At 35.5% G+C, this 22,763-nt stretch overlaps 1 protein-coding gene across 1 annotated transcript; it reads right to left on the bottom strand.

The window, feature by feature from the left end:
* Positions 1-375: 375 nt before the first annotated feature.
* LOC122809227 (hyaluronan synthase 1-like) lies at positions 376-22,383 on the bottom strand. The gene is made up of 5 exons (XM_044080543.1): positions 22,279-22,383; positions 15,343-16,061; positions 13,348-13,573; positions 7,466-7,598; positions 376-4,688 (listed from the first exon to the last, which is right to left on the bottom strand). Exons 2-5 carry the CDS (start codon positions 16,057-16,059, stop codon positions 4,004-4,006), a joined length of 1,761 nt encoding a protein of 586 aa, XP_043936478.1. The 5' UTR covers positions 16,060-16,061; positions 22,279-22,383; the 3' UTR covers positions 376-4,003.
* Positions 22,384-22,763: the final 380 nt, after the last annotated feature.

The raw sequence follows: 22,763 nt of genomic DNA, 5'->3' as shown, positions 1-22,763 counted from the left end.
TAGTTGTTGAGGCAAATCATTACTTCAAGAGTATAAAAACATAACATAGCTTCCCTGTAGTTTCTATTTAGTCTTGTGAATGCTTGAATGTGCACAGAAAAAGCTGCAGTTATGTATTAGTAATATTTTTTTGTGGAAGTATATTTCTTTCTGTGTTACTTATGCAACTGTGCATTATAAAAGGTTCATAGACATAAAATAATATCACTCCAGTGTTAGGTCAAAATTTAAGAAATGCCAGATGTCCTGGCTGCTCCAGAACAATTAAACTGTTTTAATTGCTGTATACATTGTTTTCTCATGTATGTTGTTATGTATGTTGTTATACCTGCTGTTATATATATATATATATATATATATATATATATATATATATTTGCTCAGGTTGAAGTGAATTTATTTTTTGTGTTTTATCATCTCCATGACTGTGTCTCAGTTTCCATCAATTGCCATTGGGTCACATGAAAAGACTATAGTGTTGTGTATATATATATATATATATATATATATATATATATATATATATATATATATATATAAGGGTCCCTATCATAAGATCAAAGTTTTAAAATTTCGAATCATGAAAGGTCATGCCCTAATGATCAAAGTTTTAAAACCTTGAATCTTAGAACGGAGATCGCCATATAGCACGGAAAGGGAAGATTTCCTTTTTCTGCAATGTAGTGCGATCTCGGAGTTGGTATAGTTAAGTAGCTGGGGGTGTGGGGTGTGCTGGGTGGCCTGCCCTTCTTCTTAGAGCATTTTTTTGTTTGTTTGTTTAACTTTTTTTTATTTTATTTTTGAAGTTCCAAGACTTTGAACATTAAAGTTCAATCTTTAATGATTCGAAGTTCTGGAACTTCAATCTTATGATAGTGACCCATATATATATATATATATATATATATATATATATATATATATATATATATATATATATATATGTGTCAAAAATAACACTTACCCTAAACCAAAATGGTCATTTGCTCAGGTTATATTATTTTTCCTTCTCTGTTCCGTAATAGAAGCAAATGTAAAACACAAATTGTATGCAAATGTTATTTAAAGAATAGCATTTTCTCTGTCAGGTCAGTTGTACTTTATATGTAATGCTTTATCAAAGTATCGGTTCTTTACCAATCACAGTTGAACCATTGTGAACAATATTTGTATATGTGTACTTACAATTAACCTGTTTTTCATGTCTGTATTACCTCTGTCATAACTACTTTACTATATGTTAATTGTGGAGCTTTTCTCCCCGGGCATCCACTGAAAATGGACCTGGTCCAGCTGGATTTTCCCGGTTAACAAATGTAAAATAAAATAAAAAAAATAAATAAATATATATATACCATTTTCAGAAAGAACCTTTGAAACAAGAAAAAGGCAATGTGTGTGAACAGCTTAAAGTCGCCAGTCAACCATCATCTTTTAGTTTCATGGATTAAAATGAAAAAAGAAGAGTATAGCACTATCATTTTTTAGTTTGTAGCTAGAGATTTGGATTGTTGTACCTTTTTCTGTTGTGCAGTTATGCATTTCTTTCTTTTTTGGTATTATTGATTTAATTTTTAAAATTTGTTTTCTTGTCTTCCTGTATTGCTTTGTACTTTAATATTTTGAAATGGTGTTTATGTAAGCTATTGTATTTTTTCTGTCATGAATATACACTTACCTATATTTTGTATTCCTTCTGATATCATGTAACTGCATTTTTCTATATGTCAAAAGTGATGTTAAATACAAAGCTTTTCTCCCTGTGCCTATTCTGAAAAAGGGCTTTAACCCAGTTGGAATTTCCTGATAAACAAAGATAAATAAATAAATTAATAAATAATTTATATTTTGTGTGTAACAGCTGAAAATAGTCTTTAGCTAACAGATTAATAAAAGAAAGAGATTTATAGAGTGTAGAATAAAACAAGCTATGTATCTCTTAAGATTACCAGTTCCTAATAAAAAGTAAAATACAGCAATGCAGAAATATGTACGAACATAAAGTTATTGGCTTTGCTTAACACTAATACTGGAATTTTGGGCAAAGGAGTGAAAGTTCTGTCCAAGTCTTTGGCCAGCATTGCTTTTAACAGAAATTGAAATATTTAGTTGTAAACTACAAGCTCTGTGTACTCAGGACAATGATTGATTTCAACAGCATTTATAATCCACAGGTATTTAGAAGATATGATCCCATTCCAGTATTCATTGTAATATCAATATCAACCAGACACATTTGTTTAAAAATGGAAAGTCCTTCGAGCACTGTTAACAATATAAAATACAAGTGCAAACAACATGTACAATCAATGTGGAACAAATGAAGCATAGGAATTGTTATCATTTCATGAAAATATTTATCCATGAAGCACCACAGTTATTTAGTCTTGCTTTGCAAATATTTTGTTTTATAACGAAAAAAGTGCTAAAGTAACTGGCTTTCCAGAAATCTCCTGAATGTGCTGTTGTATTATCCAGCACGCTGTCAACATCCAAGCTATATCTACTTATATTGTATTTTTGCTCTTTGATTTTGCTATTTTTTTAAGTATGACAGGCATGCTCTTCATGCATGATTAAACAGAATAAATAAATACATTAATAAATAAACAATTTTTTCTTACAAATAAATTAAAAACAGTCATTAAAACTCAAACTGTACATATCTGAAAGGAAACATTCCAGAATGTATTACATACCCCCAACTTCAAATTAAGGAAAGGACAAAAATGCAGAATGGGAAATATTTAATTCCTGACCAGGTTATGCTGAACTTGTTTGTTACCTAATGGAAGTATGCAGGTATACTGCTGAGTAGTGGAAATAAGAAATCAAACAAGTCACTATTAGTCATTAATAGGAACTCTTGGATGTTGCATTTAAGGATGGAGGATTGCACTTGTTTCCAGCTTCTCTGTTTCTAAGTGTTCTGCTGAGGTTTGATGATATAACAGAGCAGGTAGTTCATGAATCATTCTCTATTGTTTCTGTAACAGAAGCACTTGACCTTTGATCTTGTGCTTTGTGGCATATATTGCCTGAGGACATCTAAACAGAGATTATGGCAGAACTGATTATCGTGTTTTCATTTTTATTTAGAGTTTTGCCTTTTCTTTCACTTGTTTTGAAGCAGGCTGACACACCATGGACAGCTGCTGATAGTGCAGCTTGCAGTAGAATGCCTAGCTCTCCCTACATGGTGACAGTGTCATCACATAGGCAATGTACAATGAGTCATCATTAGATGACATGCTCTGCCTCCATAGTGACAGGTTTCTCAGATGCCTGCCCCCAATTCCTGAGATGTTGGCCATCCCAGTCAGTCATTCAACCCAACCTTTACTTGGTATTGTTATGCCTCACATGAATGGCAGCATGCCCCCCACCCGAAGAAGGTGAGCAGGCTATGCATCTTCATTTCTATATCTTCTGTAGTCAGCTCTTCTGGCATCGGATCCACTAACTGAACCTGGAATGCTTGGGTTGTGTCCCTACAACAAACAACTTGCTTCTCTCCTGACGTTTTTCAAAACATGCCTATTTATGTATTCACTGATTTATTATGTTAGATAACAGATACAGTGAAGTGATCTTAAATGGGGCAATTTCAGTCAAAGTTTGTGGATTATATCTGACACAAAATGTATACTCGTGGTGACATTGCACTGTAAAATCCATAAAGGTCAAAAGTCTTTATACAGTGCAAAAATGCACACCACATTGTATTGCCCTACCAAGTGCAATGCCCTATAATCCAGTGAAACTGCTATAGTATAGTGCAGTGAGCTAGCCTGGATTCTTCCTCTGATGACTTATTTTACTGCTAAACTCTGACTGGTTGAGGTGAATACACCAGTCTACCTACGCATGATTCACTAACACAAAATTGTTGTGCTTTTTCTCTGGGCTCTGATGTAGCCCATGGAATATAGGAATCTCCCTGGTATGTATTCACTTAAAGGAAAATTTTCATATACGGGCCAGGTAATCTAATCACAATAATCTATACCTGGACATTATAAAATCCTGATCTTTTCCTGCAGCACCGTTTGATCCATACCCAGTACAAACCAACCATAAACAGCCAGTAGTAAACATATGCAACACAACCATATATCAGGTAAGTTACCTCTGCCTGCTTTACTATGTCATTCCACCCCAACAGTCCAATGTCAACTTCTTTGTAGATTGTGTAACATAAACCTGCAAGTAAGATGGCAGCCCACACTGAGAGAGGAAGTAGAGGGATGTAGTTGCCAACGATCTTCTTTCTTCCTGAAGTGCCCCAGCTACTCTTGTTCATCGTTAGGATGGCAAAGTACTTAGTGGGTAGAAGGCTAGTCATGTATAGCACCGAATAGAGTGACATGAACAGCATGACCAGGCTTCCCCTTAAATAACAAGCATATAGTGATTTACAGAGGCCTATTATCTGGATACAGAGCAGAACCCATAAAATGTCCCATAAGCTTCCACTGTAAAACAATTTAATGACTGTAGCTGTAACAAAAAAGGGGAAGACGCCAGCCACGATGGACTCATAGGTCATCCAAAGATGATGCTTGTGCCACCATAAAGCATTGTAGAGCCACTCTCGGAAGTAAGACTTGGTCCAGCGAGTCTGTTGATTCAGCCACCTCAGATATTGGCCTGGGGTCTCTGAGTAGCATCTTGACTTTGCAGTATACCTGAAGCATACAAATAAGGGGTTGAATAAATGGGTTTGAATAACAGAACATGCAACTGATTTATACCCCACACAATACCACACTGGCCAGCACAGTGAATTTTCATGCTGCTCAGTTTTTAAACAGAAACAGAAACAGTAAAAGCTGCAGCTTCAACTAAAGTTACTAATGAAATGTAAACATAGCTCTTCCTCAGTCTTAATGTCCTTCATTTTGCAAGGAGGTTTAGGACTCCTGTAAAGGGAAGTGGAGTGTTTTCTATGCCCTCCTCTCTCTATCTGTCTCTTGAGTTTTGAATCTTTTACACACTGTCGGGACTGACTAGTTAGTTCATCTAGTTGCATTGTTACAATTTTGACAAATCCCTACTCCACTGTGATGACATGCAGAAAGTAGTCGATCTCAATAGTATGCCTGCAGTGTTGTGCTGTAAAGCCACCTGTAGCTAAAGGAATAAATGGAGGCAGCATGGCTTATTAAGAAAGGTCCACCTGTGACCCCTTGAAGCACAGCAAGTCATCTGACAGCATGTGTTTTTGCTGTTGCAATATTTAAACCATCTGTATTTTGGATTGGCAAATTTTGTTCTTCTATTAAAAGAAAGACAGGCATCATTAAGTAGACAAGAATGTCTTATGAGTAATGATGAGGCATGGTGAACAACTGGTGCCAATAGTACTAGTGTTCTGGGGAGTGGCCACCCATATTATCTAACCACTCCAGCTTAATAAGTCCATTTAATGATAAAAAGTGCGACATGCCAACCTCTTGGAGCAAGAAATAGCATAACATTTCTGAAGAGTATGAAATCTGAAACTCAAATGGCTGTCATTATTTTCTAACTTCCACCCTCAATGATTCTGCAATGATTTACCAGAAAACCAAAAGTTTATGAGGAACAGACCAAAAATATAAGACAAAAATCTGGGCATTCTGCAAAAATCTGGACAATTGAGAGGTATGCATGCCAAAACCCTCTTAGAAATGCAATCATACTATAGAAGACCAAATGTACAGTATAGTCACACCTTATTAATAACGAGCGTCACATTTCAGATATGCAATTTAGCATGCATGATAAGTATGCTATGAATTTGCCAGATTTGAATCACATTGGTCCCTAGCATGTGACATGCTAGTTAATGCTGCAGATCATTCACTCTTCTTTGAGTGGCTGACCGTGTCAAAACATTCAACTTGTAGACATTGAAAATAGGAGTAAAGGCCCTTGGAAAGTAGAAACATCCATGTAAAAATCTTGCCATCTTGTCCAGCATAATATCTGAATATTGGATAGCACAAAACTCTTCCTACTTCCAGCAGGAATGTGTGATACTGCATAGAAGCACATGTTTAAAAATGTAGTGATCAAAATGATGGAATAATATAAGCACATTATAAAAGAGACAGTGTAAACTCTCTATACATGCATTGCAAAATTCTACCGTACAAGGTCATTTATGTTTGCTTTGGAAAAAAGGGAGATGTAAAATGTTTGTCCTTTTTATTTATATCATTGTTGATACTAGCATATTTATTATAAAGTGTAGTTTTCTGTATATTACACAACTTCAAAAATCACATGTAATGAAGAGTATTCAGAAATTTTTTGCGAAGGGGTATATCGAACCTGAAAATACAGACATACCTCCAGAAACTGGGACATCATGCTGAAGTGAATCAGGCCTGAAAATTTGAATGTTCTTATAAAATAAGTATAATTGAAAGGTCTAGTCCTTGTCCCTGGATGGTAAGATGTGGAGAGGAGCCTAGCAGATTTATATGAAAGAAACATATAGAAATATAAGGTTCAGCTGTGGCCTATAACAGAAATATAAGTTACAGCTATGGACTATGATTTCATGTCGGATGTGTACCTTACATTTAAGAAATTAGCTAAAGATAAGATAACAAATGTATGTATTATGGTGGGGGGTGGAAAAATGCAGCTATCTTACTAGCCCTGTACTTTGCAGAATGTGAATAAACAAAAATAGTATCAGGTGGATAAACATCACAGAAGAAACTTTTATAATAAAGTTAATTATTAAAACAAAGCAAGCAAACCAATTGAACAAACTATTTAGTTGTATCCAAATAAATATGTTAAGCAAAAGCAACTAAGGAAAACAAAAACACAAAATATTGTTTATTCCGCAGAACATAGGTGCTTTTGTCTCTAAGATTTCATCAGATAAAGATAAAACCCATTCAAACCATTCTTATGTGATTGGATAGCATGATTACAAGAACCAATCAAAAATCAATGGCTCAAATGTGTTGTTCTTAGATAAATTTTAAAATGTTCTTTATCATTTAGCTCCGAGTTGTTACATGCATTCAATCTAAGAGGCCAGCACAAATGTTTTTATTATGGGAGGATGAAAGAATGCAGCTGTCTGACTTGTCCTGAACTTTGCAGAATGCTAATAAATAAAAATAAGAACAGGTGGATAAACATCACAGAAGATGCTTTAATATTAAAGTAAATGCTTAAAACAACACAATAGTATTGACTGGCATTGTTTATTTATTCAATTTAATATTAAAGTGACATCTGTGATATGTATCCATCTGTTCTTTTTCTTTACTCAGTAGTTACTGGCTGTGGCTGCCTTATTACTTGCATTTTAGAGGAGTAATATATATTTGTCTTTATTTGTTATTTGTTTTGGTAAAGTTGTCCAGCCTTTCCAGTTGTCTACATCATTTCAGTATGTACTGTCATTGTAAAATTGGAACAATTACTTTAATTTAACAGTCAGAAATGGACTTACTTTGTACCATATCCTATGCTCAGCATCCGATTTGTGAGGTGCCTGTCATCCCCAAAGGTGCAGTGAGTCCCTAGAAATTTCTGATTGTACCAAGACTCAAGAAACTGCTGCAGAAGGTCATTTCTGTATAGACCTGAAAATAAAACCAAACGTTTACTAATGAATAGAGTTAACGTATGTATATTACTAATTAGTGCATTTTTTACTTCTACATATTCCTCATTTCATAAATACAATTATAATATAGAGCAGTGAATATAACATAAAATATTACTGGCTGATAAAAATAATTTTATTCTTTAGAAATACACTCTTTATTGTACTCTTAAGACAGTATCCATCCAGTGAAGGTTTACATGTTGCATAATACCTCTCAAATATCACTGTTTAAAAAAAAAAACTCCAATTCAGCCAGAAAAAAATATTGTTTTGTCCATCATGAATGGTTTTATTTTGGTAAATAATAGTAATGATTAAGTCACTAAATATACTGGTAGAATGTTATATACAAACATCAAATTTGGAAAATGTACATTAGTGTAAGTAAATTTTTTTTCTGTTTAATTTTTAAATAAGTTGTAAGGACATCAAAACAGTTCCCAAAGTTTTTTGGCCTTTTCCACTAATAGTCTTGACTTTTCCCTCATTCTTAAAAATGTTTGAATCTGTGTTTCATTCTTTGGACACGTTAAAGGGCCTGCAGGATTTATTATTTAAAGCATTGGTCTAATTCATGATTCCAGGAGAGCATGTTAGATAATTATTGGTTTATCTGTGAAATGCTTTGAGATACAGCCATTACTAAAATAATTCTGACTCCAAAAACGATCATATGCAAAATTTCTAGACATATTTTTATACTTTTAGCAGTAATGAAACTGATTAATCTTCATAAGTGTCACTTTATCCCTCATTGTGAGTTACTTTTGTTGCTTTACATAAGTAAGCGGTGGGGGAAGGTATGAGTACTTCATCCTTGACCATCCAAGGCACAACATTCTGCTGAGATTTGACCAAATAGAGTACTGAATTCATGTTATGAAAGTATGTATAGTAGTTCCATGTACATACATGAGTGTTTCTCAAGCTCTATCTCTTTTTATCTGTCCTGCTAGCCATACATGTGTGTGTGTGTGTTTGTGTGTTTGTGTGCGTGTGTGCATGTGTGTGCGTGTGTGTATAGAGACAGAGAGAGTGAGAGGCATGTTACACACATATGCATATATCTATTTACATATATCTATATCTATACAGATATATGATATATATATATATATATATATATATATATATATATATATATATATATATATATATATATATATATATATAAAACATATATATCTTAAACTAAGTGTGTTTGACTTAGTGTGTATGTTAAACTAAGTGTGTATCATCATGGAACTCATGAACAAAGACATTGGTAACCTACAAACTCTGTATCCCACTCAGTTCGGGTTTGTGAAAGGCAGATCATGCCTTCTGAACCTGATTGACTTCTTTGAGGCAGTCACCAAAGCTGTAGATGAGGGTAAGGTGTTTCACACAGCCTATCTTGACCTTGCCAAGGCTTTCGACACCATACCCCATTCTGGAATTATAGCTAAACTCACTAAACTAGGTATAAATCCCTATGTCAGAAGATTGGTTGCCAAATGGCTCACTGACAGAACTCACACTGTAAAAGTTGCAGACTCCAAATCTGACCTCAAAGCAGTGACAAGTGGAGTATCACAGGGTTCCGTCCTGGGACCTCTACTGTTTGGTATCTACTTCTCTGATGTACAGGCTAACACAGAAGGCCTCTAGCTAACAAAGTTCGCAGATGACTGCAAACTAGGAGTCATAGTCAAGTCCCCAAATGATGTGGACATCCTACAGAAGGGCCTCGTTGAGACAGATGCCTGGTGTCAGAGCCATGGCCTCAAGCTCAATGCCAAAAAGTGCAGTGTCATTCCCTTTGGTCAAAACTCTGTACCCATGAGCTACCACATGCAGCAATCTACTTAACACCGAATGCTTGATAAGAGATCTTGGTACCCAGGTGGACAGTCGTCTCTCCTTTCATATTCACATCGCCACAGTAGTCAGGAAGTGTTTCTACATGGCACACCTCATCATAAAAGGGTTCACATCCAGGAAAAAAGAGGTCATTGTTCCCCTCTACTCGACACTCATTAGACCTATTATAGAGTACAATGCCCCTTTTGGAATGTACCTCACAAGACATCTGCAGCAGCTGGAAAGGCCACAGAAGTACCTCACAAAGAGGATTACTGGCCTCAAACAAATGCCCTACACTGACCACCTCAAAAAGCTCCAGCTTTACTCTATAGCATATCGTCTACTCCGAGGTGATCTCTGCCTAACATATAAAGCTATATGAAACCCAGAGCTGTTGGGCATGCTACACCTAAAGAAATCCGAATCCCTCCGAGCTACACACTCTAGGGACCTAAACCTTGTCACCACAATAAACAGGGCATGCTGGAGGGATAGATTCCTGTCCCAGAGACTTTCCATACTCTGGAATAGGCCACCCATCTATGTCAAGCAAAGTTCGTCATTAGCACTCTTCAAGAAAAATCTTGATGATGGGATGGGAAATAGGAAATACACCCTGGGGATCACTTCTGTGTCTCTGCATGACAGTGGCACAGGAGAATAACTTTCATGGGTGGAGTAAGCCAGGGAACCTTGTTGGCTAGGCTAACGTGGGCCCTTGGGCTGATAGCCTAGTACCTACCTATGAACCTATGAGAACCTATGAATGTGTTTGGGTAAGGTAAATATGGGTTTGGAATTTTAATGACAAAACTGTCAGATATTCTGAAGGTTTTACATTATGGGCAGGTGTGAGGTTTGCGGGTTAGGGTTGGAGGAAGGGCTAGCTAAAGGAACAGACTTAGTGTTGTGCCTGTGTGAGATGTATGTGATATGTATGTAGGTGTGCTGTACAGTGATAGTGTTATGGAAAGGGTTTTCCTCAGGTAAAAGGGCAGACTTAGGGTGGGGTTAGCACAAATTAGTTAGGTCGTGCAGGGGGACAAAGCATCATTCTAGAAGAAGGAAGGATTCCACTAAGGGTTAGAGTCTTATCTGCATTGCATAAGCTTCATGGTGTTATTTATCCAAAGTGTCTTTCTTTCCATGGGCCACCTAAGGTTGAGTGCCTCAAGTCATTCCCACCTACACTGGTACCATTAGGTCATATTCATATTTGTCCAGTGTGAGAGACTGAATTCCCCTGATAATAATGCTGATCCTGACACAGGAGAGAAAAGTAACTGTCACCCTATCCTTGTCCAAACCTGTAGGCACGGAGTCTGTGAACCTGATAATGGAATCTACATTTGCTAGAACATCAAACATGTCAGTTAACAGAACCTTCCATCTAGTGCTAGACTCCAGAAATCTATTAGTGTGAGTCTTCAGACAATATGAAAGAAAGCAATGATTCTTTCAAAATACCATTAGTAGCAAAATATTTGTCTGTTAATAATAATCTCAGCAGACACTTTTATCCAGTATTTAAGCTGTCTGTTTTCTCATTAACAAGTTACAAGTTTTATGTATTCTGTTCATTTATTTGTGTTTACCAGAGTAAAGCACAGATCTCCGAGCAGCTTTGTCACAGTCAGTCTTTGAGTGCTTTCTCCTTAAGCAGCTTGCTCCATCACTCACATAGCGGAGGTTGTGGGAATCAAACCAAAATGATATGCTTTCATTCAGTCTGATATCTTTGTGAAATGTGCTAAGTGATTTGTCTCTAGGTACATGTTACCCCTGTATACATTCTCAGAATAAAAACATGCCCACCATAGAGAGTACTCTGGGTGAGAGAGTAAATAAAGGGGTGTGAACTGCCTAGTATTTACTAAAGTGGCTATTCTCTTTCTCAATCAAGGCGAGATCCTTGCTTTTAATATGAAATGCTGATTTGTTATTTTTCATGCTATTTTATGCAGATAGCCAAGTTCATTTGAATCCATTTACCAAAGAGACCTAAGCCAAACTTAAAACTGAAGAATACATATCAACTTCTGTGTGTCCCATATATACTCCACTCCTTTCCCCTGACCTGTCTTCAAGCAGGCCCTTGCTCTAACAAGTCTTTGTAGCCTCAGAACTGAAATACAGGAACTGGAGCTATGCTGGTTATGTACACACCTGGAGCTATGCTGGTTATGTACACACCTGAGTTACATCAACTAGCTGATCCATGGCTGAAGCATAATAACGTCAGTCTGATCAAAATCCTACAGGCTGTGAACACTTCGGAAATGAAAGAACTGGCTAAAATGGTGGCATGCTATAACCAAACTAAAAACTACTTTAAGAATATTTTCCTGAATTCTGTTGTCAAAGCATGGTTGCTCTTATACTTACAGCATAATAGTTAAGTGGCGTCAGTTCTAGTGAATTATTGACTTTTAATTGATAGGGCATTTGCAGCTTCATTTAACAAGTTGTGCATCAGCAAGCTTGGCACTGTAATAACTATTGTGTGCTTGTTGCTGAATGGAGAGTGTCTTTCTTTTTAACCACATCCTGCCAAGGCCAACAGTGCTGTCTGCGTATTGTTTGTATCAGTTTTCATTCCAGTAATCACTAATAGTGCTCCTTGCATCTCGCTTATTGCTGCCTTCCTGGATAAAAGGGAGGTGAGGGGTAGGCAAGGGTGGGGTGGGAGTTGTCATCATGGTTATAGTGTTTGCGTGACAGACACAAGGTACAGGATTTGATCCACACACTCACACCATAGCCTAAATTGGCTAGGCTTAAAATGGATCAAAGGGGCAGCTGGACTAGTACTTAGCTATGAACCTATGAAAAGTGCTCAGATTCAGAGACGTTACTGTGAGATTGAGTACTCATTGACAAATGAAAGGGTGTAGTAATAAGAAGGAGAGCACAAGTATACTAGTTGAAAGGAGTAAGGGATAGTGCAAACAAGTGCACAGCAAATAAATTCATCCTAGTGAAAATACAAAATAAATACACTTAAATACTTGAGGTAGTGTTACATCAGAGTTTATTTTTCAAATGCTCAGTCTGTATGTCTAGGTTCCTTACCTACCAAGGACAGTATTCATCATATCTTAACTTGCTGCTACCAGTTCTATCAGCAGCTAAATCACAGTCATGACATGCACACTGCAGTCTTCACCCAAAATTTGGTAGTATGTGGTTGGGTTAATATGCAAACGATACCACAAGTTGTGTGTTATGATTTCAGTACATGATGTGTGGTGGTGTGCATGTTGCTGTGTATTGTTGGGTGCTTTACTTCTCTGAGGGTTAGTTCCTCTTTCCTGAGATATGGCCACCTTAGAATTAACTATATCAGGTGGTCAGTTAGTACAAGGTCACACATCTCATATGGAATCATAGGGGGAAGTAGACCTAACAAGAAATTAATTTTTATTTTTTTTGTTTTGGTTTTGTTTTGTCTTAGTGAATGTTGCAGTTTTGTTTTTTGTTTTGTTTGAGACATCACATAGCTACTTTGGGTGCCTGTTGGATTGTCAAAAAGAATAATTATGATTCTTGCATCTGCCAAAAATAGGGAAATATGTATTAACTCTGAGTGCTATACCTTGAAATATTTTGTCTAGTCTGACAGACAACAACCTCATAGTCAAGAGGCAGGTGCAGGAGGGCAAAGTCTGCTGCTGGCAAAAAACTATTGAATCATATAACAGTTTCAGAATTTGCTATTATTTTGGTTAATTTATAATATGCTTTTTGAAGTTTTGGGAGTTGTAGTTATGACTTGCATCTCCTTTTGCTGTAGACTGCTAAAGTGCTATATAAGACACACCTGTTCTTACTTATGAATGTCATATTTGAAACTTAATAAAACATTTAAATATACTTACCAAGTGGACCACTGATGCAAGAAACACAGTCAAAATAGGACTGACAAGCTCTCTCGATGTTGAAGGCCATCCAGTACCTGAGGCTACTCATGAAACTGATGTAGGAATCGGAGAGATTCCAAATTCTCACATCTCCACCAACAGCACCATACTTTTCATTGGACTCCAGCACTTTTACTAACTCTATGGTAGCCAGTGGGTCTAACTTAGTGTCAGAATCACAGACCTAAAATTATAAAAAAAGAAACATCTGAATATTAGCATGGCTCTTCAACACATACCTTTCCTTATGTTCATTTCAGTTTGCTAATCATGTAGAACGTGGACTCCCTCTGATACCTGCAGTATTATCCAAATCAGATAAGTTACAGAGACTATTAACTGAGTTGTCCTTTTTGCATGATGCCCCCCCCCCACACACACACACACAAAAATCATTCATCTATCTTGGAGATGAGAAATTGCTGGATCCCTCTTAAGGAGCCAACCTCTGCATGCTGCCTTATTACATAGATAGCTAGCCTTCAATTATTACTCTCTGATAACTAAAAGTTCATATCAATGATGAGAGGTGTAAACTGCACTTCTCACAACAAAGAACAGTTAGCTATTCCATCCCATAACAGTTAGCTATTCCATCCCCTAAATCAGCTTAAAATATAACATAGTGAATTATGTGCTTTGACATCCTTCCCCTTGAGTCCACCTTCCCTATCTTACTTACACAGATACTGGCCATGTATTATTTTATTGCTGAAAGATCCCCCTGAAAATTTTGAAACATGAATTCAGTGTCAATTAATTGCTAATTAATGTACTAGTGACCAATTTAGGCTTATGTCTTGGCTTCCTTCTCTCTTCTTTGTTTCCTTCCTGTTTTAGTATACAGTTGTGGTTTGCCTACTGTACTAATCCAGGGCTTCTCATTTGATTTATTTAATTCTGCCTGCTTGTAGGTTGCTACTGAAAACACACCATGATCAGGCACCTTCTCACTTATCCGGCTGTACATAATGTTCTCTTCTACAAAGTTACAGCGATGGAAGTAAGTTATGCTGGAAAGTGAAAATATATTTAGGTATCTTCCAGAACCTTTCCAGCGTATAACATGGTAGACTATATAATAGTGAAAACATATTTTCTAAGCAGTTTTACCCAATTGTTGAGCAACTTTCATTTGTCAGCATAATTTTACCTCAGCAATGGCTTCACATGTATAGTGTTTACAATATAAATAGAAAACTCCTTAGTTACTTAGAGGAAATTTATTTTATTTATTTGTAAATCAGACCCCAATAAAACACAACTTCCTCTTTCCACTGATGACTCAGGAACACTAGATGAGTTAGATTATTTGCTGTGGCATGTAGTGAATGAATAAAAGCTGAATAAACCAAATCCAAGACCAAAACATGAAGTTTTCTAGCAGCTCACATGCCTTATCCCTGATGAGTATTGTTTACTTTTTGATGTGAAATTGTCCTCTCACTTCCAGGAAGTGAGCTCCCTGGATGCCCAGGCTGCTTCTCATTACAGGCCTGTGCTAAATTTTGTTCTCAAACTCATTTCTTTTCAGGAGGCTGAGCCTGCATTCATGAGCATAATGATAAATAAATGACTATCTAAGCAATTGAAATTATTTTTTGTATTTAAGAGTTATACCTAGCTGTATGCAAATTTCATTTGATGGGTGTTGTGGATATTTAACTCAACATCTCCTACTTTATTTTTAAATTAGATTAATGTGCAGTCTGCAAGGACATCATAGCTGAAACATTCTCTATATTAAATGCCAGTGCTACAACAAATATTTCTCCATCTGTTTACTCGTGTAATAGTGTTATTACTATGATGATGATGATTAATATTCACATCAGTAATAATAATAATAATAATAATAATAATAATACATAGAACTAGTAGAAACAAGCATTAGCTTCATGAACTAAAGAGCAGGTGTAAGAAATTAACACCACAAACTGTCATTTGCATTACCTGGACAAAGTCGACTGAGTCTCCTAGAGCTTTAAAGGCAGTGTACATAACTTCCCGCTTTCCTCCCCACTTCTGCATGATGCACACACAACGCTTCGTTTTAATAATTTCTTCTACTGTTAACTTCCCAAGGTCTTCAGTTTGGAGTTCATGATACACAAGATTATCAAGCTGATCAATGCTTTCATAGACATTCTCTTGTTGTGCTGCATTAGGTATACATTCTGATTCTGGGTTCCATGAGTGATAATTATGTTCCCAGACATAAGTGCCAATATCTTCCCCTTCAAAAACCTCCTTGAACATGTCCATCATGTACTGGTCATCCTCTTTGTTTCCATCAACCACCATTATGATCCTGAGTTTGTCAGATGGGTACTGTGTGTTCTTAACAGATAGCAGACACTCTCTGAGGTAGTTAGGGTCCTCCTGATAGGCTGCGATTGTTAGTGCAACTGTCTTGGTATAGCTGCAAGTGAGGCAATCTTCTCTCATTTTTCTGTGTTCTAACCAAGCAAAAAAACTTTGTACTATCATATGGAGGCTTAAGAAAGCACCATATATGCCAAAAGATATAATATGATATGGATCACTAACAATTTGAAATCCAGTGGCATAGGCTGCTGTGAGCCCACCAAGTACAAGCAGAGCAAAGCAAATAGTGACAATCCTAGGGATCATGGATCGCATGATCTTTTTTACCTTAGAAATTTCCATTTCTGCAAATAAGAAAGAAAGAAACTGATAAAAGTAATATTAACTGTCTTATGGATACAATTATCTTACATGGACTGAAAAAAGTCACTGATGTTGTTTACCTTTGTTTTTTACACTAATCACATAGAACAGTCCACCTAAAATAAGAAGTAAATTAATTGTGGTTTAGGAGCTTTTTCTAGAACACACTGTAGCAGTTCAGCTCATATTGCATCTTGTGTTTTGTCAATATAAGTATATTGTCTCATTCCAGTATTTACGGTTAAATAATCTTATACTTAATAACCTGTCTTATTTTTAAATGGGTTGCAAATTATCTGTTCTGCTGCTGCTTCCAAATAAAATCATATGGTATTAAATATTTCCATGGTTTGCCATGTGTTTCAGAAATAAAAGCAGTAAGTACTTAACCTCCTAAAAAGCAAAGAGACAGGAAGGTATTTGACATAAAATGAGATAGGAAGTAAATGCACTGTTTCCAGATGCATACATTACACTGACGGTATGGAATTAGATAAGTTATAAGAGTCCAAAAGAAATGCAAGGGTGGGGTAATGATGCACTAATAAGCATTTCAATTTAGCTAAGAAAAAAAAGCAGATTTCACAGAAAACAATAAAAACATTTAATTCTCATTTAAGATATGTGGTGGAATACTGTTCCTCAGATATAACTTTATGAGCAGAGGATCTGCTAAAATACCCTTTGAAAGAAAAGCATTTTATTGATTACCTTAAGCCTTAAGATCTATTTTTGTAGAGTTTCTGGAATTGAAAATGGCATTGAAATTGTAGAAGGATTTCTCTAGCAGTACATAGAATTCTGTGATGGTATGCAAGAGAGGAGAAGGGAGAAGTTTCTTTATACTTATATGTCTGTCTCTCTGTGTCTGTGTGTATAAAAATATGTACATATGCATGTGTACATGTGTGTATATATGCAAGAAGTATGAGTGGTTGAATGCTTCTTTCATCACAGAGTGAATGAGGCTGCTTTTTAGTTGATTCACCTTTGAGAAACATGGTTGGATTGCCTCGATAGCCATATGAAAGTCAGAAGCTCTAAGTAAGGGGAATTTGCAGATATGGCATCATGTGCCTTAATGTTGGAGATCACAGTTTTATGGGTTTCATGAATGACAAATGATAGGTCATTCAACAATTTCTTTTTTTTTTTCTTTTTTTACAACTTTCAGAACAAATGTTATCAATGGACAGTGGAATGCAGAAAGACAGAAGGTTATCACATCTCTCTTAACTACCACCCCCTCTATAGTGTGTGCTATTTGTCCATGTGCATATTTAGTCACTCAGTACAGACTATATCTTTTTTTAATAAACTGATAGCTGGTTTCCTGGCATGAAACAAGGATGTAGATTAGCCATTGTATCACCCTTAATGCTGATGACTGCTTGAACATTCTTCTTCTTCCACACATGTTAGTAAAATGTTCCACTACACTACTAACGCATTTAGGTGCCAATAATATCAGTAGCTGCATTGAGAATTGTGGAAGGTTTCTGTCACAACTCTCAATCAATCAGGAACAAATCTCAATAAAATCACAGACAAATCCAAAAATAATCAAGAACACTTTTAAAATGAATGCTATTAACTTCAGACATTGACGGAATTAGAGAATATGAATTAATATACATTTTCTGAACTAGAAGAAGTATATAACTCTATTAACTATCATTATTTATTAAGTGCAATTCACCACCTTTTCTTTAACAGTCACAAGCTTTAAGTGGGATTAAGAGGGGCGACCTAAATTTTGAGTCAAATTCAAAATTGGGGACATCCCTGAAAATCAGGGACAGTTGAGAGATATGGTTTATGTGATTTCAGAAATCACAACAGAAAAGGGTCCTTTGGGCCCAGCTTGATTAAGTTCTTAATTAAGTTAGTTTATCAGTAGATTAAGACTGTGAGCTTTTAATAACTGATTTCTGTTTTCTGTTGGTCTGATTCTCTCCCTGTCTCCATTTCTTACTATGTGACTCTGAGCAAGCCATTTAATCAGATGTTGCCCCTGAAAAGGGGCACTTGTGTCCAGTAGGCTTACATGATTAACAAATAAATAAATAAAGTTACAAAGAATTCAAGAATGGTTTACTGGAAATATGGAGACACGCAAACATTTGTATGTTGCTTGACATTACTCTTTTGGCAATGCTTTGTGAATTCATTCAGTTTTTGGGGAGGAACAAGGTAAAAAAAAAAAAAAAAAAAAAGCAGGGGGTTGAGAAACGTATAGGCTTACTCTGGAAATGCACTGATTTTGACATTATAACATTCACCACCACAATATACAATGTGACTTGAGTTTTTAAGAGCTAAGTACAGGATCATTAGTCTAGGAAATAATTTGATCTGCTGTGGTATTATCCACAGTACATAATGAAACCAATTTTATGAAATGACTAGAAGGACTGTTGACCAAGGTCAGTGGCCCCATATACTCTAAATCACTGACTGCGTAAACTCTTCTTTCCATGAAAATTCAATAGCCTACAAGATCCTTTGCTGAGACTTGGGGCTGTTTCAATCTGATAAATGATATAATATATCACTACTTGATCTGTGTTTCCTTTGAGGAATTTGTTTCATGGAATCAAGGCATGGCATACAATTCATTTACTGGATTCATTCTTAGTCTGCAAGCCACAGAATCAAGACATTCACATCTCTGATACTAAGTTACAAACAGGAAGAAAAGGAAGATGCAGGCAAATGGCGAATAAAAGGTAATGCATAATATACAAGGAAATACTGAACATTGCATTCTGATCAGTCTATTCAATTTTGCTATTTCCGAATACATAACACATCTTCACAAAGTTCTCATAAATTTCCTTTTAAATTACGATACTAGTAGCAAAAGTCTTACTTGGTTTCAACTGTCACATTTAAAAATAATTAATTAATGAATCCAAAGGATTGCATACTGTACATACCATTCTTTTTTTACCGTATCTTCTGAACTCTTATCCTTTATCCGCTCCTGACTCTCCCTATACACTTATTCTAATTGTTCTCCTGCCCCGTTTTGTTTCTTTTCCCTTTAGCAACTCAAGTTCAATATGCTATTATTCATATATTAAGTGCTTTACTTGTTCAATCACTTCTTTACCATTACAAATTTGTGACATTATCATTTTCTGTTACGTTTTTCTTTGTGTTTTTTTTTTCCGGGGCTGTGCCTGAAAATAGTCTGCTTTAATTAGTGTTCTAACTTAGTTAACACACTAAAATAAATAAATACATTAATCATTAGAAAGGTTATAGTAAATAATTAGGAGAAAGAAATGAAATCATAAGAAGTTGGAAGGTGTAAAACATGCAGACAATGAGTCTAGGTGGGCAAATTAGAATTTCAGCAACAATTTGAGAAAGTGTGTTTTGTAGGACTTATTATTAACACTGAGCATGTATACCAATGACAAAACATACCATTCTGTTACACTCAACACAATCTGTAATTTTTTGAAAAGTCTTTTCCTTTTATCCATTCTTATTATCCCTCTCCAGTCTGCTGGCTCATTTTATAATCATGGTTAGACACTCCAAACTATGCTTTTTTATAGCCTATATTGTTAAAGTAAAAGCAATTTTTATGTTTTTTTTTTCACAACCGAAAAGATTTTATAGTTAGAGACTATATTTTTATAGCAAAACTAGTTCTGGAATTCAGAAGCAGATGTAGCGCATTACAATACATGGCAAAGTATTTTTACTGTGCAATCAACAAGGGTAATTATTAAGTTTCATACAGCTCGAATACTATTTATTACAACCTCAGTTAATATCTTTAAGAACTGGTCTTGAGAGAAGTTGAATGAGTGGAGCAGAGCTGTACTAATTCTAGAATGACAACATTATCTATAAATTCTTATTACTATGACTGCAAGACTGATCCTACTTAGTGGTCTCATTCTCATAATATTAGAAAAAAAGAAAGAAAGAAAGATGTACTATCTAAACTGCATTGCCTGAAGATTACTTAAAATGTCATAACTTCACGAATTAACCAGGTAAATGGAAGATGGCTTGGCAGTAATTTTATGTTTAGGAATCTGCATGTATAATATTGCTCTTTTAGCCAAAATTCCAAAAGAAAGAGATAGCCTGTTAAATGTAGTTCACCAAAATGATACAGCATCTTGACTGTGCAATTATTATACAGAAAAATCAAGTGAAATGTGAAGGAAAGTCAATGGTGTTACCCTCAAATGTCAGCTAATAGGGCTCACATTCCAAGATGACCTCTTTCATGCTCATCAGAACAGCTGGGTACATGTTTTTATGTTTTAGTTAGACATATATGTTCATGGTGCTTCTCTTCTCTAAGGCTTTTGTTTGCATACCATCTAATTTCATATCATATGTCTTTGGCCCAGGAAGGCTGGTTGAAAATTTTACTTTACCCAAGATACTTCCAGTTTAGTCCCATGATTTAGGTAATTCTCCTGTAATAAAACCAATTTTTTGTTATATATATCAGTACATCTTTGCAATTTAATATAGGCTAGTACAGCATCATTTTTTAAATGTACTTATTTCTTAAATGTATAAGACAACTGCTTTATGATGGGCCATTTTCAGCAATAATATATGCCATAAGGGCAAGGGTAAATTAAGTGTGTCTGGACAGTTTAGAGTATACAGTCAACCTGCATGGTTTTGCTAGAAAAGATGACAAGAAATACCTGGAGAAAATCTACACAGGCACTGGGAGCCCATGTAAATGCCACACTGACAGCAACTGTAGGTCAAGGTTGAATCCTAGAGCCTGAAGCTGTGAGGTAAAAATCTTAGCCAATGCAATTTCACCTTACAGTATAAGTTATAATATAAAGTGTTCCACCGTACAGAGTTATGAGGTATGAAATGTATATTATAACTGCGATTATATTCTATAGTACATCACAGCAGACAGGATAATGTTTTTTTTACAAAGCTTAGAGAGTAAATGGTTAAACAAAATTGACTTGGAAAGTATTAAGTAGTGCTTTAATTCAAATGGTCAGTCTCAAAAGTGCATTGTCATTATTTGTCAGAGATGGCAGGGATTTGAACTTGTCTGATGTCATTCTGAAATACTCACTGATGCCATAATGACAACTAATATCTGAACTTGGTACTAATTGTATCATGATAGCTTAGTAGATATCTGTTTGTATAAATGAAATGCAGCCCTAATTACTTATCTTAAGTGATGGTCTGTGAACCAACAGCAGATGTAACAAAACTGTTTTCCACATTTTTCTTCCTATAAGTCAGTTGTGTCATATTTGGAAAGCACTGGCTAAGTTCTCCTTATTTTTTACAGTGAGAGTACTGCAAGGTAAAAACAAAATTAGAACTTTCACCAATCCATATTGACATGTAATATTTGAAGTAATCACTCAGTGATGCCTGCTGTAATTTGTTATGTAAGGGGCTTAGTGGCAAGCTTTACTTCACTTTTGGGGCATCACACCACAGACATTCTGGTCCAGCAATAAAAAAGACATTGATTTACTAAGGATGCATTTCTATTATATGTAAATGCTTTCAGAAAATCATCCAAGAAGGTATTCAAATTTATTAATGAATGGACCAGATTTAATGTGAAAGTGTCATATTTTAACAAGCAATGCTGCCTAATATTAACATTGATGCATACAAATACTGGAATATGTAGACATGCATTTCTTTGTCAACATGTCAGTTATTTGTAAGAAAACTACATTTTATAGAATTCACTAGCTATAACATTTTATATTCAAGTTATATAATGCCCACTCACCAATTTAATAAGTCCTAAAGCTATTTTGCTGCATCTCATTTGGTCTTAAGTAAAACTTAAATTATTCCAATCTTCTAAAAATACTTAATATTAAAATGTAGAGACAGCGTTCTGGTTTACAAAATGTTGTTTGAAGTAGGGAAATGGGAAACTTTCTTGTATATTTTTCTGATGTTGCAGGTCGATAAATACTTACAAAAATGCATTGCTTTGCTCCCCAGTTAAGGCAAAGAATAACCCGTTTATAAGTATATAGCTTCGAAAGAAATCATACAATGATGCTCAGTATGAGGAATACTAGTTTTGCCTCATTTCATATTAAATGATGATTAAAGACTATAATATTTATAGAAACTGCTACTACAAAATACATTTTATACAAATGTTATTACTTTACTTTAGCTGATGAAAGTATACACACTTACCTAGACGTACTATAAGTTGCTCTACTTTATAATAAATTTGCTTGTTTTGGGATGCTGGGCTTGGCAGGCTTGTTCCCTCTTGTTCTTTGAAGACTGTATAACTGATCTCTGCCAAAGCACATTTTATTCTCCTGAACTTATCCAGGCTGCACATTTTCTTCAGTCCCTCCCAATAACTGATGTCACCAGAAAAAATAAATAGTTGTAGGGTGGAGTCAGGAACTGAGAAATACGGTCTTTCCATGTCTGGCTTACTACTAGAAAAAAAAATGAAAAAAAGAAATAACTCACTCAAGGTACTGGTATACCCTCAGTTGCTTTCAACATTCCTCCAGTCTTCTGGAATACTCTCAAATGCTTAGACTTTGATTCAGGCATTTCATAAGTGGAAGTTAGGAAACAAATACAATTTTGTTTTAGCAAAACCTTGAACACTTGCAAAGAACAATGACATGCATTGTTAGGGCAAGGTTTATAAATAGTCT

This window comes from Protopterus annectens, chromosome 8.part0 (assembly GCF_019279795.1).
Source record: "Protopterus annectens isolate FY-2018-M chromosome 8.part0, PAN1.0, whole genome shotgun sequence".
Classification (NCBI taxonomy): Eukaryota; Metazoa; Chordata; order Ceratodontiformes; family Protopteridae; genus Protopterus; species Protopterus annectens.
Note: the sequence above shows the minus strand (reverse complement) of the source record. Positions and strands in the feature narration are given on the sequence as shown.